This window comes from Pangasianodon hypophthalmus, chromosome 30, assembly GCF_027358585.1.
Source record: "Pangasianodon hypophthalmus isolate fPanHyp1 chromosome 30, fPanHyp1.pri, whole genome shotgun sequence".
In the NCBI taxonomy this organism is placed as follows: Eukaryota; Metazoa; Chordata; class Actinopteri; order Siluriformes; family Pangasiidae; genus Pangasianodon; species Pangasianodon hypophthalmus.
The window spans coordinates 1,980,092-1,993,617 of NC_069739.1; the positions used below are offsets into that span (position 1 = coordinate 1,980,092).

Sequence of the window (13,526 nt, forward strand, 5' to 3'; positions counted from 1 at the left end):
TTGAGAGAATAAAGAAAGGATGATGAGGAAAAGACTGTTTATAGCTGCTATAATGTAACTTGTTCACAGATGTTCCACAGCATTAAATGAAAGTATAAATGGATAAAAAGTATGACGTGTTATTCTGTAAGTTGGAAAATTGCTGTGGTGTAAGAGGAATAAAACACTGCGAGATGCGCTGCTGTAGGAAAATAATCAGTGTCAGGGTGGTAGCAGTAACTCCGCTTCATCACACCACGCTGCCTCTGAGTATTTCACTGTAACTCACACACACACACACACACACACACACACACACAATGTTTTATTTCTGCCTTGTTCATGTTGTGCCGTGTGTGTGTGTGTGTGTGTGTTTGCTCTTCAGACAGTCACACCTTTAGGCTTCAGGGTGGGGATGAAGCTGGAGGCGGTGGATAAGAAGAACCCGTCACTCGTCTGCGTCTCCACCGTTAAGGACATGGTGGACAGCCGTCTGCTCGTGCACTTCGACAGCTGGGACGAGAGCTACGACTACTGGTGAGAAGAAACGTGTTTTACACTCGCACGTTTATTTTAACCTGTGAGGTTAGCGTGTGTGTGTAGGAGTAACGAACACAGGTCTGTAGGTACAGTACAGCAGGGCAGTGTATAGGAGGAGTAATTCAGATGTTCTACCACTAGAGGGCAGTGTTTCACTGACACACTTCAGCTGTGTGTGTGTGTGTGTGTGTGTGTGTGTGTGTGTGTGTGTGTGTGTGTGTGTGTGTGTGTGTGTGTGGGGTGGCTTTATTTGGACTGTAGATGGTGCTAGAGGATCCACCCACACACACTTAAACTCGTCACAGATGTGTGCTGCTAAATTATACACACACATCAGTAATGGATCTCTCCGTCTGTCTGTCTGTCTCTTTCTCTGCTGTGTATTTATTTCTCTCTCTCTCTCTCTCTCTCTCTCTCTCTCTCTCTCTCTCTCTTTCCTTGTCATTTATTCATTTAGTTTGATTTCTGGTGCTTTATCGACATCACTGTCATTATACAGTCTCACAAAAAAACAGCACAGATCATAATAATAACACAATAACTGCACAGGCGCACAGTTTCTTTATCATTTAAGATGGAGAGTCTCTCTCTCTCTCTCTCTCTCTCTCTCTCTCTCTCTCTCTCTCTGTCTCTCTCTGTCTCTCTCTCTCTCTGTCTCTCTCTGTCTCTCTCTCTCTCTCTCTCTCTCTGTCTCTCTCTCTGTCTCTCTCTCTCTCTCTGTATCTCTCTCTCTCTCTCTCTCTCTCTGTCTCTCTCTCTGTCAGATTCAGGTTGGAGAGGCTTTATTGGCATGGTAAAAGGCTTTATATTGCCAAAGCATTGGTAACATTACAGACATACACATTTACACACATTTACACACATTTACACACTATTTAAAAAAGCTTGATAAAATAATAGCAGTAAGGAGGAAAATAGAGTGATCAGTTTTATTAACCAGCGTTTCAGCATTTCTGCATGTTTACTGTGTTGATGTTATTGTGTGATTGTGCTTCTGTTCCACTGCTCACTCTTTCATCATGACAGGATTTCACAACTACGAGAACTCTCTCTCTCTCTCTCTCTCTCTCTCTCTCTCTCCCTCTCTCCCTCTTTATTCCCTCTTTCCCCTGTGGTATTTATTTCTCTCTCTGTTCTTCTCTTTCCTTTAATTCTACATCTGTCTATCTCGCTTTCTGACTCGTTCTCTTAGCTGTACATTTGTCTCTCTCTGTTTTTCTCTCTTTTATGTATGTCTGTCTCTCTTTTTGTTTCTCTCTCTCTCTCTCTGCCTATTTCTTTCTGTCTCTCTTTCTTTAACTCCTACGTATGTCTCTTTCTGTTTTTCTCTCTTTCATTTATACATCTGTCTCTCTATCTGTCTCTCTCTTTGTCTCTCTCTTTGTCTCTTTTTGTTTAACTTCTACATATGTTCCTCTGTCTTGTTCTCTCTCTTTCTTCCTCTCTCTGTCTCTCTGACTTCTCTCTCTGTCTGTCTCATTCTCTCAGTTGTGCATCTGTCTCTCTTTCTGTCTCTCTCTCTGTCTCTTTCTCTGTCTGTTTCTTTAACTTCTACATGTTTCTTTCTGTCTTGTTCTCTCTCTTTCTTCCTCTCTCTCTTGTTCTGTCTTTCTCTTTTAGTTCTACAACTGTCTCTCTCTTTCTCTCTCTCTGTCTCTCTTTTAGTTCTACATCTGCCTCTCTCTTTCTCTCTCTGTCTCTCTCTTTTAGTTCTACATCTGCCTCTCTCTTTCTCTCTCTGTCTCTCTCTTTTAGTTCTACATCTCTCTCTCTTTCTCTCTCTGTCTCTCTCTTTTAGTTCTACATCTCTCTCTCTCTTTCTCTCTCTGTCTCTCTTTTAGTTCTACATCTCTCTCTCTTTCTCTCTCTGTCTCTCTCTTTTAGTTCTACATCTGTCTCTCTCTTTCTCTCTCTGTCTCTCTGTGTTTATCTCTCTCTTTTAGTTCTACATCTGTCTCTCTCTTTCTCTCTCTGTCTCTCTGTGTTTATCTCTCTCTTTTAGTTCTACATCTATCTCTCTCTTTCTCTCTCTGTCTCTCTGTGTTTATCTCTCTCTTTTAGTTCTACAGCACTATCTCTCTCTGTGTTTAGTTTTATATTGTAAAGTAAACTTTTATCTCTGTATTATACTTTTATCTGTAGGTGTGATGTGACGAGTCCGTATATCCATCCAGTTGGCTGGTGTCAGGAGAACGGCAGAACCCTGACCACGCCTCCAGGTAAAGGAAAGAAAATGGGGATGGATTAAGAAAGAGAGAAAGGCCGAAAGAAAGGATGCAGTAGCTAGTTTGACTTTATGAAGATTGTTTATTGGTATGATTTATCTTCTGTTTTTGATGTTTTTCTGATGTTCAGCAGAAGTCTGGAGGAGCCTCGGCGTTCCCATCATGTTTGATTAATCTATAAACAAGTTCTTCTCCCTGACACGTTTCCCAGAATTCTGTAAAAACGAGATTGCTTGCTCCATTTCTGATTCGATCGTGCGCTCCCCAGGTTACTCCGATGCTGAGAACTTCTCCTGGGAGAGGTATCTGGAGGAGACGAGCTCATTACCTGCACCTGCCAGGTCCTTCAAAGCGGTGAGGGAACAAGTGTGTGTGTGTGTGTGTGTGTGTGTGAATGTCTGCACAGTTTCAGGCTGTTTGAGATCTCCTCACACACACACACACACACACACGGAGCTCGGTGTCTCTGTCCGCAGTGTTTTGTCTCCGTGTCTCTCTGCAGAAGCCTCACCACAGTTTCCAGGTGAACATGAAGCTGGAGGCGGTGGACGTGAGGAACCCTGTGATGGTGAGAGTGGCTACAGTGGTGGATCGAGACGAGCACAGGGTGAAGGTATGCAGTGACATACACAGACATGATATAACCCCGCCCACTCATGATCCAAGCACCACCCCTAAGTTATTAGAAGGTGGAATCATAGCAGAAATCTCTCACCACAGTAAACGCTATGAGGATTCATATTCCAGAAGAAATGATCGATATTTGAGCCCATAAAACTGAAACTACTAAAGGAAGCATCTCAGAGGGTTTTCCTACACAGCAGTAACCTTTACTCTGTGGGTGGGACAAGCAGTATCTGCCTTGTGATTGGTAAGGGTGAATTTTTGCCACACATTTGCCCCGCCCACTTTACTTCAGAAGTTCTAACAAGGTTTTACAGGACAGGAAGCATGAAAATCCTGATTCTACTCATCTGAATCCCAGTAGTCGAGTAACTCAGACCTGGGAAATAATACGTAATAAGCAATGCCAGTCTGACCTCTGACCCCCAGATGACCTCTAATGTGTCTGTTTCTCTCAGATCCATTTCGATGGCTGGACGGATGAGTATGATTACTGGCTGGAGGCAGACAGCCCGAACATCCATCCTGCAGGGTGGTGCACCAAAACGGGACACGCCCTACAGCCGCCAATCAGTGAGTGAGGTAGTTTTTGGAGGTGGGAATGAAACTGGAGAACGCAGAGGAAACTCAGACGGATACGGGGAGAACGTGCTCTCTCACTTCCCATTACTGCGGTATCCAGAGTGCACAGAATAAATGAGGGAAAGATGCATGGGTCAGAGAAAGAGAATGAAGCAGGGTGTGTGTGTGTGTGTGTGTGTGTGTGTTGTGTCATGTTTGCTCTCTGTCGCTCGCTGTAGGTCTGGAGGATACGAGTGAATCTGAGCAAGGTGGATGTCCTACACCCGGCTGCAGAGGAGTCGGGCACATCAAAGGAGCTCGTTACTCTGGACACCACAGGTGTGTGTGTGTGTGTGTGTGTGTGTGTGAGAGAGAGACAGAGAGAGAGAGAGAGAACACCTCATTTAACTCACTTGCTTGGGATCAGGTCCATCCATCCATCCATCCATTCAACTATCCATTTGTTGATCCATCCGTCCAAGAGGAAATTTGAAAAGACATAGCCGTTTATCTAAACCTATCAATTTATCCTTCATATAGTGTTTAATTCTTTATTTATCCATCTGTCCATCCTTCCATTTATCCATCCAGCCATCCATCCAGCCATCCATTCCTTCACCTGTTTGTCAACCCATCCATTCTTTTGTTCATTCACCCATCCATACATCCATCTGTTCACCCATCCATTTTTTTCAATTTCTTTATCCATTCAATTATTCTTCCTTCCATACACCCATCCATTTCTCCCTCCAGTCATCAATCTATCTGTCTATCTGTTCATCCAGCTATCCAATAAGACATCTGCAAAAATACACCAGTCTATCTAGATCTATCAATCCATTATCTTTCCTTCCATACACCCATCCTTTTCTCCATCCATCAATTTGTCTATCCATCTGTCCTCCAATCCAAACATACATAAGGCTATTAATCCATTTTCTCTCCATCTGCTATTATGTTCTGTCTGCACTGATTCATTCATTCATCGATCTGTCCATCCAACCACCTATTCATCCACTCCTCTGAGAGAGAATCTGAAGAACAGTGTCTGTAGTGAACAGGAAGGCCACAGAGAGAGAGAGAGAGAGAGAGAGAGAGAGAGAGAGAGTCAGGCTGACAGACAGATATCTTTGTATTTTCTGTCTGTCATCTTCTTTGTTTTCAAACACACTGTATCAGAGATTGGCTTTGTGTGGATGGAAACATGAGAAGGACTGCAGCAACCAGAGAAGATTATTTTTTGAAAGATTAGAAACGAAGAGTGTGTGTTCTGTTGTGTGTGTGATGTGCTCTATCTGTCTGTTCCTCAATCCCCTTTTCTTCTCGAGTGACAGTGCTTGATCCCCACTGGATGCTATTTGGATGCTAATCCACTCGGCTGAGGAGATACCCTCCCTTAGTATAAATAATAAGTAAATAAAAATAGGCCTGTCTTTCATTTCAGCCACATGGGGATCGTCAAACCCAATCCTCCTCCGTGCTGCTGGTCCAATCCCAGCTCTGGGTTGTAAACTCCTAATCCAAACTCGAGTTCTCATCACAATGGGAGGATTGGAGCCTAAAATGAGTCAGATATCAGGAAGAGTTTAATATCAGGCTGTCTGTGGGCTTTATATGAAGGCAAACACAATTTAACGTTGTTGGCTTTTCACTGCTGGGAAGAACGATGCCGCATGTAAAATGCAGAATAGTTTGTGATGATGTATTTCTCATTCCTTTTAGCACTGACTTCTTGCCTGGAATCATTCATTTTGCTTTATTGATTTGATGGGCTTTGTTAAATACAAAATACAAAGTTTATTCTTTCATTCAACTTCAGTAAATGCTTTATCCTGGTCAGGGTTGCGATGGATCAGGAGTCTATCCCGGGAACACTGGGAGTGAGGTGGGAACACACCCTGAAGGAGATGCCAGTCCAGTCACACGGATACAGGAAGAACATGTGAACATAAGATAGATAGATAGATAGATAGATAGATAGATAGATAGATAGATCCCGAGGGAAATTGCAGAAGACAGTGACGTGAGAACCAGGGACCCTGGAGCTGTGAGATGATGATGCTACATGTTTATCCCCATGGCACAGATGATACAAAGGTTGATACAGAAGTAGTTATGTGCTAGTAATGATTATAGCAGAGATGTTCGATTAAAATTTGAGAAGGTCCAACTCGTTTATGAAGATCTGAGTAAGTAACATGACTGGAAAGGTAACACCTTTTTATTGATTAGAGTGAATTCTGGGCTCTCTGAGAAAAGCTTAAAGCTTAAAGCTGCACTACTTTAACAGACGCTGCTGTGTTACATGCTGGAGCTGCTGTCCAGCTCTGGAGTCACTCAAGGCTTTCCTCACCTTATGGCCCCCCTGAGTACCAGTGTCGCAAAAGAGCACACACTGAGGCAGATATATAGATGCGTTAGAGCTCAGAGGGAGAGTGCTGAGGGTTTTCTGCATTCTGTCCATCTGCTCTTAGAAGAGCCTGCAGGTAATTCTTGGAGGTTTTAAAGGAATCTGAAGAACAAACATTTATTTCATTATTGCAGAAGCACCAGTGAAAAGAGGCTGGATTTGTTGTTCAGTCTCGGATGATAAAATGATTCCCTGTAGCTTGGTGAAGTTCTGGTATTTACTCTGTAGGCTAAATGGGGTTGAGCCTGATGTGAGGATCTGGTGGATTGAGATGAAGAGGGGCTCATTCCATTAAAAGCCAGTCAGAGCGGCACATTTTGAATCATCTGGAGTGGTTTAAGAAGTTCAGCTGGCTAGCAAGGGACTGTAGTAGTCTAGCTTCCTGCTTCCTGCTGTACCTTAAAGGACTTGTTTGGCAAAAAATGAAATGTAAACAATTTGCCCCTCACCCTAAATATACTCGATCGCCCAGGACACACTTGGTGTTTGATGTTTCCTTTTTTTCAGTTATCCACTGAAGCAACATGGCTACTGTAGATAACAAGTAACAGCAATCTGATGCAATCTGTGGAAAGTGATGGATTTGAAATCTCCTCTAGAACTTTCTTACTTCTGAACAGGAAACTGACAATTACAGTCACTATTATTACTGAAAAAACCCACAATTTTAGCTTTAAATGCAGAAATAACTACATAACAGTGCTGGCTGATTAAACTGGTGTGTGTGTGTGTGTGTGTGTGTGTGTGTTTCCAGTGCAATGGGCTGTCCATACTCTGAGGTCAACATGAAGAAGGACTCGGTTTTGCCGGACCGGCTGAATGGGGAGATGCCGGGTTCTGGCGTGGGCCGACTACGGCGGGCGGAACCCAGCCCTGATACGCCTGCACACAGTCACGAGTGAGTGTTTCACCTCCTCTAGGCTTAAAGTAGCTCATTAAAGCCTGAAAAATGTAGAATGTCCTGATGAATTTGTAATGGTGCGATCTGATTGGCTGTGCTTCTTGGTGCAGTATGTAGACTTGTGGCTGGCTGTGCAGAATATTAATTCTTTCTTTTGCATTGCATCAGGGGTTCTTTGCATGGTTAAGGGTATTAGCTTATATTGCAGGGTTCTGCAAAGACCTTTCAAATGCTTCCTGGGATAAACGTACGACTGCTTCTGGGTGCTGTGTTATTAGAAAATGAGGCTTCATTTCAAACTCTAAAACATTCTATGTTTTGTCTCTTGTATATACAATCCTACAACAGAGGGTTTTTCTTTCAAAAAGACTTCCAAGTAGAACCACTTTGGAAATGTAACAACCCTCTAACAGTCCAAAGAACCACAGAGGAACCTTCTGTCAAAGAGTGTAGAAGAAAACCATCTGTTTCCATCACCCTTTATTACTTCTCTTTATTTGTGATGGTAATGTGCAGTTTCAGTGTTTAAATAATAACTGGCAGATGAAAACCACACTGGGATTAAGATCTCAAGTCAGCCTGTATGAGGAAAAAGACATTGGGTTTATCCACTGCAGCTGAGTGAAAAAGCTTTCTGATGAAATCCTGACCAATGAAACCAGCGAGTTATTGGAACATGCTGATTCGTTCCTGGACCCCTGCCAAAGACATTTTTATGTCAACATTGTGTAGAGTAAACAACTCCAAGCATATAGGAAGCAAGTCCAAGATGTCCTTTCTTTTTTTTTCTGAGAAAATTGGCACCACATGACAAAACTGTGTCATTCTCACATTCCCAGTTCACAGACACTGAGAGAAGCCAATTTGCTGTTTGTCTGGCAGCTTTACTCATCAGCTTTCAACCTCAACAGTATTATTTTCTTCTCTAATGCATGAGCAGTAGCACCTGCAGAACTGGTACAAATAATAACAGCCAGTGAAAAATGTTCTCTAAATACCTCTTCTTCCTTCGCTGGGCCTGACAGATACAGATGCCACACCTTCTTCCTAAGACTGATGGATACAGAGACCACCCCGGAGTGGCTCATTCAGTAGGTCTGACAGTAATATAGACCACGCCTCCTTCTTTGTGACTGACAGACACAGAGGCCACGCCTCCTGTATTAGAATTGACCGGTAGAGAGGCCAAACCTCCTTCACTTGGACTGACCGGTACATACGCCATGCTTTGTTCTTTGGCAATGACAGATACGCAGGCCACGCCTACTTTAATAGTCTTAACATGTACATAGGTCACGCCTCCTATAATAGTCTTGAGAGGTACACAGGCCACACCTTCTTTAATAGTTTTGACAGATACACAGGCCACGCCTCCTTTAATAGTCTTGACAGATACACAGGCCACGCCTCCTTTAATAGTCTTGTCAGATACACAGGCCACGCCACCTTTAATAGTTTTGACAGATACACAGGCCACGCCTCCTTTAATAGTCTTGAGAGGTACACAGGCCACGCCACCTTTAATAGTTTTGACAGATACACAGGCCACGCCTCCTTTAATAGTTTTGACAGATACACAGGCCACGCCTCCTTTAATAGTCTTGAGAGGTACACAGGCCACGCCTCCTTTAATAGTTTTGACAGATACACAGGCCACGCCTCCTTTAATAGTCTTGACAGATACACAGGCCACGCCTCCTTTAATAGTCTTGTCAGATACACAGGCCACGCCACCTTTAATAGTTTTGACAGATACACAGGCCACGCCTCCTTTAATAGTCTTGAGAGGTACACAGGCCACGCCACCTTTAATAGTTTTGACAGATACACAGGCCACGCCTCCTTTAATAGTCTTGACAGATACACAGGCCACGCCTCCTTTAATAGTTTTGACAGATACACAGGCCACGCCTCCTGTTGGAAAGTACCAGTGTCACAGCTTTGTGAGAAACAGATGTTTGAATGGCAGAACTCGCACCTGATTGATCTGCTGTATTACAGTGCCACATGTTTCCAGCCTCGCGTGTGTGTGTGTGTGTGTGTGCACGTGTGTGTGGGTGCACGTGTGCGTGTGTGTGTGTTCGTCCTTCTGCCTCTTTCCAATGATGGATGAACAGAAGGAGTCAGAAGTCACACATTGATCTATCACATACTTTCTTCGTTTTCTCAGTAAACCTGTCTGTCACCTGGACAAGGCCAACACGGCAACCATTGCCATGGAAACGCCGCATCAGAAGCCGGTCGGTACGGAGTCCAAACGAAGGTAAAGGCCAGCTTTAAGCTGTTTAATTAACATTCACACACATTGACATTCAGCCATCTGTCGCTTAATAATTCCTCTCGGGAATATTTTAATCAGTGATTAATAATGCCTGATTCAGGAGTGGCCTTGAGGTAACTGTGTAGTGTTGTTTTTTTATGCATTTATTTCTTTTCATTTATTTTATATCCACCTATTAAAATACTATACACAAATTTACTTGTCCTGTTCAAGGTTTTTTTTATTTCTTTGTGTTTTTAAAAAAATATTATTTCTTCTTGTCCTTTTTTATTTTTTTTCTACAGAAACCCAAACCAGTTACACTGTGATGAAAACCATCACAAACTGTTAAACACAGAAACTTTGCCATGTTGAGAAACTTTGCCATGTTGAGCGTCCCTGTGAATGAGCTGTTACTATAGAAACAATAAGGTATTAGAACGAGCTTTACTAATATAAAGCTGTGATTTGCAGCTGCACTAGTGTCAGAGCTGCTGTTAGAGAAAACTAATCAACGCTTTGTGGCAGCAATGTGCAGGAATGCGAGATATTCCTGCAGATGATAACCGCTTATATACACACGCTGGTATACAACACCGTGTGCTGCTCAGATGTGTCTGATACCCGTGAAACAGAGATTGGATTATAATTATGATGCCTCAGGCATCTCCTGAGCTCTTTGTCACAGATTGGTTTGTAATTCCAGTTGGCGTCCAGTAGACCTCGCAGAACTCTGTGAATCACAGCTCGGGTTCGTAATGCCTGCTGGTGTGTGTGACTCACAGCTTTCCTGATAACGCCTCATCGTATCTGGCTGGCGGGATGATTGGGAGGATTCGCAGTCTGACAGTGGGGGAGGAAAAACAGACCCAGCATGATTTGTGCAATTACTCACATTGATTTTTTTTCAATACAACAAGAAATTATTTTTCATTTCACAATGTGTTCCTTGAAATGGTCGATAAGCTCAAGGTTGTTTTCTTTTTTCTCTTTTTGTCCATGCGTAATAGCTTCCTCCTCAATGTAACATACTTTAAACGCTTTCAGAGGACGTGTACACAATGCCGACGGAACCCGAGGCATATTCAGTGAAGTTTCCTCCGTTAGTTTGGCATTTTGAGCTACTAGACTAATGTAGCTAATAATTAACCAGGTAGCATATTGCCACCAGTTTAGCATCACACAATCTGCGTGTCTAAAGCATCACACGCTCACCTCAGTCAGCTTTGTGAGTTTGTTCCATGTCTCAAACATACAGTGATTTCTGTCACACAATTATCTATAAACATGAACAAAAGGAAGTAAAGTCAAAACAGTCATAGCTCGTGGGGTCGTATTTAGAGTTGAGTTAAACGTGCGGAATGAGGCCTTATTACTGAAACTGTGCACATCTTTATTCAAACTTGAGACCCACATACAGACTTTATTCAGAAGCTCGATTCTGACCTTGAAATTAAGTGTTTATTTCTCGGGACAAGCAGCAGCATCAAGTCCAGTGTTACTGAAAGGCTGATTCAACCGCACTGTGCCACGTTGACACACATGTTCTGCCTGTAAACACACTCAACAAACAATATAACAAAATAAAATACAAAACAGTAGGATGTGCTGGATCAAGTGCTATTTTATGCACTGCTGAGGAATGATTGTGGAAGCCGTATTGTTAAATGAAATCAATTTGCAGTGATTAATGTGATAATTACAACTAACTGTTCATGCAGCAGTATATATTATAGACTCCTGTTAGATTTATTTCAACACTCGCCATCTTCTTATCCATATATCATCATACTCGTGTTAGTCTTTTATTATTCATTTTTAAATTGTCTCTTACTTATCTTATGTCATAATGTATTATATATTTGACGGCAAAGAAATTTTTACAAATTTTTTTATCCTTGATTTTTTTAAAAACAAGTGCTTGTGGTCTAGACGATGTTGAAAAACCCGTCATTTGGTAACTTCGGAGGCGTGAACTACACACAAATGATTTTAATAATCTGAATGGGGAGTTAAGCAGCTGTGTAACCCGTCTCTGAATACGAGGAACTTTCCCCACATAAATACTGACGGAACTTTAGCTATTTAAGTTGCCAACTCTGAATCTGCCCCGTAGGTGTCGCTCAGATAGGAGGCGTGGCCTGAAGTCTGAACACGGAGTTGTACATTGACTATTGGGAGGATAGTAGAGTTCATATTTGATTCTCATATTTCGTATATTCTGGATTACTGATTAACGAGCACATTTGAGGTAAAAGCAGAACATGTTCCTCTGAAATGTTGTAAATCCAGAGTACACATGTTTCCTCCTCTGAGCGTTCATTTAACCAAAAGCACGAACTCTTCACAGATACGATCTCATTTTATTTTAGATGAAACACTCTGTCCTGTGGTGGATTAGCTCCTCTCTCCGAGTCTCTGAGGGGCTTTCGGTTTGTCTTTATCCTACACTTTTCACTTGTTCCTACTAAAACTGCCATAAACGCTTCAAGAATATTTACTTTCAGATGAGGATTAGTGTTCGTCACGGCGCTGGCATTTTATTGCACAGCGGAATAGAAGAAACGTATCAACCGCACGCGGGAATCGTTTTACAGAGAAAAACTGAGGCTTTACCGTTAATCACAGCTGGAAAGAACAGATGTGCAGCATGCGATATGGCTGTCAGAGAGTCGAGCGTGCAGCTCAGGCTGTGTGATTTCTTACTTTCTTGTTGATGGCTTTTTTGTGAAGTGCAAAATAAAAGCATCTTATCATATTATCTTATTATTTGTATTTATTGTATTGTTTGTATTTTATTTAACACTACATGTACTAGAAAATCAGCAATGGATTTCATGCATCATTCAGATTAGCGTGACTCTAGATCATAAATCGTGTGAATATAAACACAAATCTAAGCCAACGGTTGTACAAGAAATAAATAAAGCTACGTTTTCTGTTCAAAATGTTAGTATATAGAGTTTACACCGTGTCTCTACTGTACGTACACACAGTTTGATAAGTGAAGGTTCTGATGTGATTGTTTTGGCACTCGCAGCTTCACTATGCTGTGTCTGTCAGTGATGTCACTGATGAAGTCACTGTGTCCCGTCTCAGGGTCGGGCGGCCGTGTAAGGTGAAAAAAGTGGAGGAGCCGCCACAGGAAGAGGAAGCGGAGAGCGAGGAGTCGTCTGTCACAGAGTCAAAAGGTAACAAATGAACAGATTTACACTTAATCCTAACGATGATGATGATGATGATGACGATGATGTCACCATCTCTGACTTGATGTTAATAAGACAAAAAATGCAGCTTGTCCAAGAAAACAGAACGTGTAAACTCCTGTGTCCTGAAGATGTCAACTTTTTCTTTCTTTTTTTTTTTTTTTTTTGAAGTTATAGCTTTATCTCTGTCTCTGACTGTTACAAAGCACTGACACTGGAGACTCCTTCCATAAACATCTCCTTACAGAAAACTTCACAAAATATAATATTATACACACTTTTTTCTACCAATTCAGTCACTGCCAAACCCCAGTCTTCTTAACAGTTCAGGAGTGTGACGCTAACACTCGCTGCCTCTAAGACACATCCAGCTGCTTGTGAGTCGAGTTATTGTCATTTCAGCCGTCGTACAGCTAGTACAGTACACAGTGAAACGAAACAACGCTCCTCCAGGACCATGGTGCTACATCAAACAACACACAGCTACATGAGACTATACATTAGTACATAAAGTGCACATGCAGATGTGTGTAAACAGCACAAGATGTACAATAACTACTAAATCAGGACCGTAGGCGCAGTAAGAGACAGTGCAGTGACGACTAGTACACACTTCTAGTGTGATGAAAGTGTCAGATATAACAGTAGTGCAAAAGAATAACAATATAATAAAATGCTGTGAATGTAAACATGACATACTGTGACACAGTATTCAGCAGATAAGCTTATACTATATATGGACATAGCAGTTATTGGGGTAGCAGCCAGGCAGAGAGTAAAGTAATGACAAAAAATTATATACAATAATTTATAAATACTG

General features: G+C 42.1%; 1 protein-coding gene across 5 annotated transcripts in view; it reads left to right on the forward strand.

The window, feature by feature from the left end:
• Positions 1-13,526, forward strand: part of l3mbtl3 (L3MBTL histone methyl-lysine binding protein 3) — a 28,910-nt gene that overhangs the window by 8,702 nt on the left and 6,682 nt on the right. For 3 of the 5 annotated variants that reach the window (XM_034301950.2, XM_034301952.2, XM_034301951.2), the window contains exons 11-19: positions 365-516; positions 2,662-2,738; positions 3,013-3,098; positions 3,247-3,357; positions 3,827-3,941; positions 4,169-4,268; positions 7,094-7,237; positions 9,411-9,503; positions 12,600-12,691. In XM_034301950.2, the coding sequence (XP_034157841.1) occupies positions 365-516; positions 2,662-2,738; positions 3,013-3,098; positions 3,247-3,357; positions 3,827-3,941; positions 4,169-4,268; positions 7,094-7,237; positions 9,411-9,503; positions 12,600-12,691 (970 nt within the window). Of the gene's footprint in view, positions 1-364; positions 517-2,661; positions 2,739-3,012; positions 3,099-3,246; positions 3,358-3,826; positions 3,942-4,168; positions 4,269-7,093; positions 7,238-9,410; positions 9,504-12,540; positions 12,692-13,526 lie in introns of all 5 variants that reach the window. The other 2 variants (XR_004577606.2, XR_008301295.1) reach the window with 1 other exon arrangement.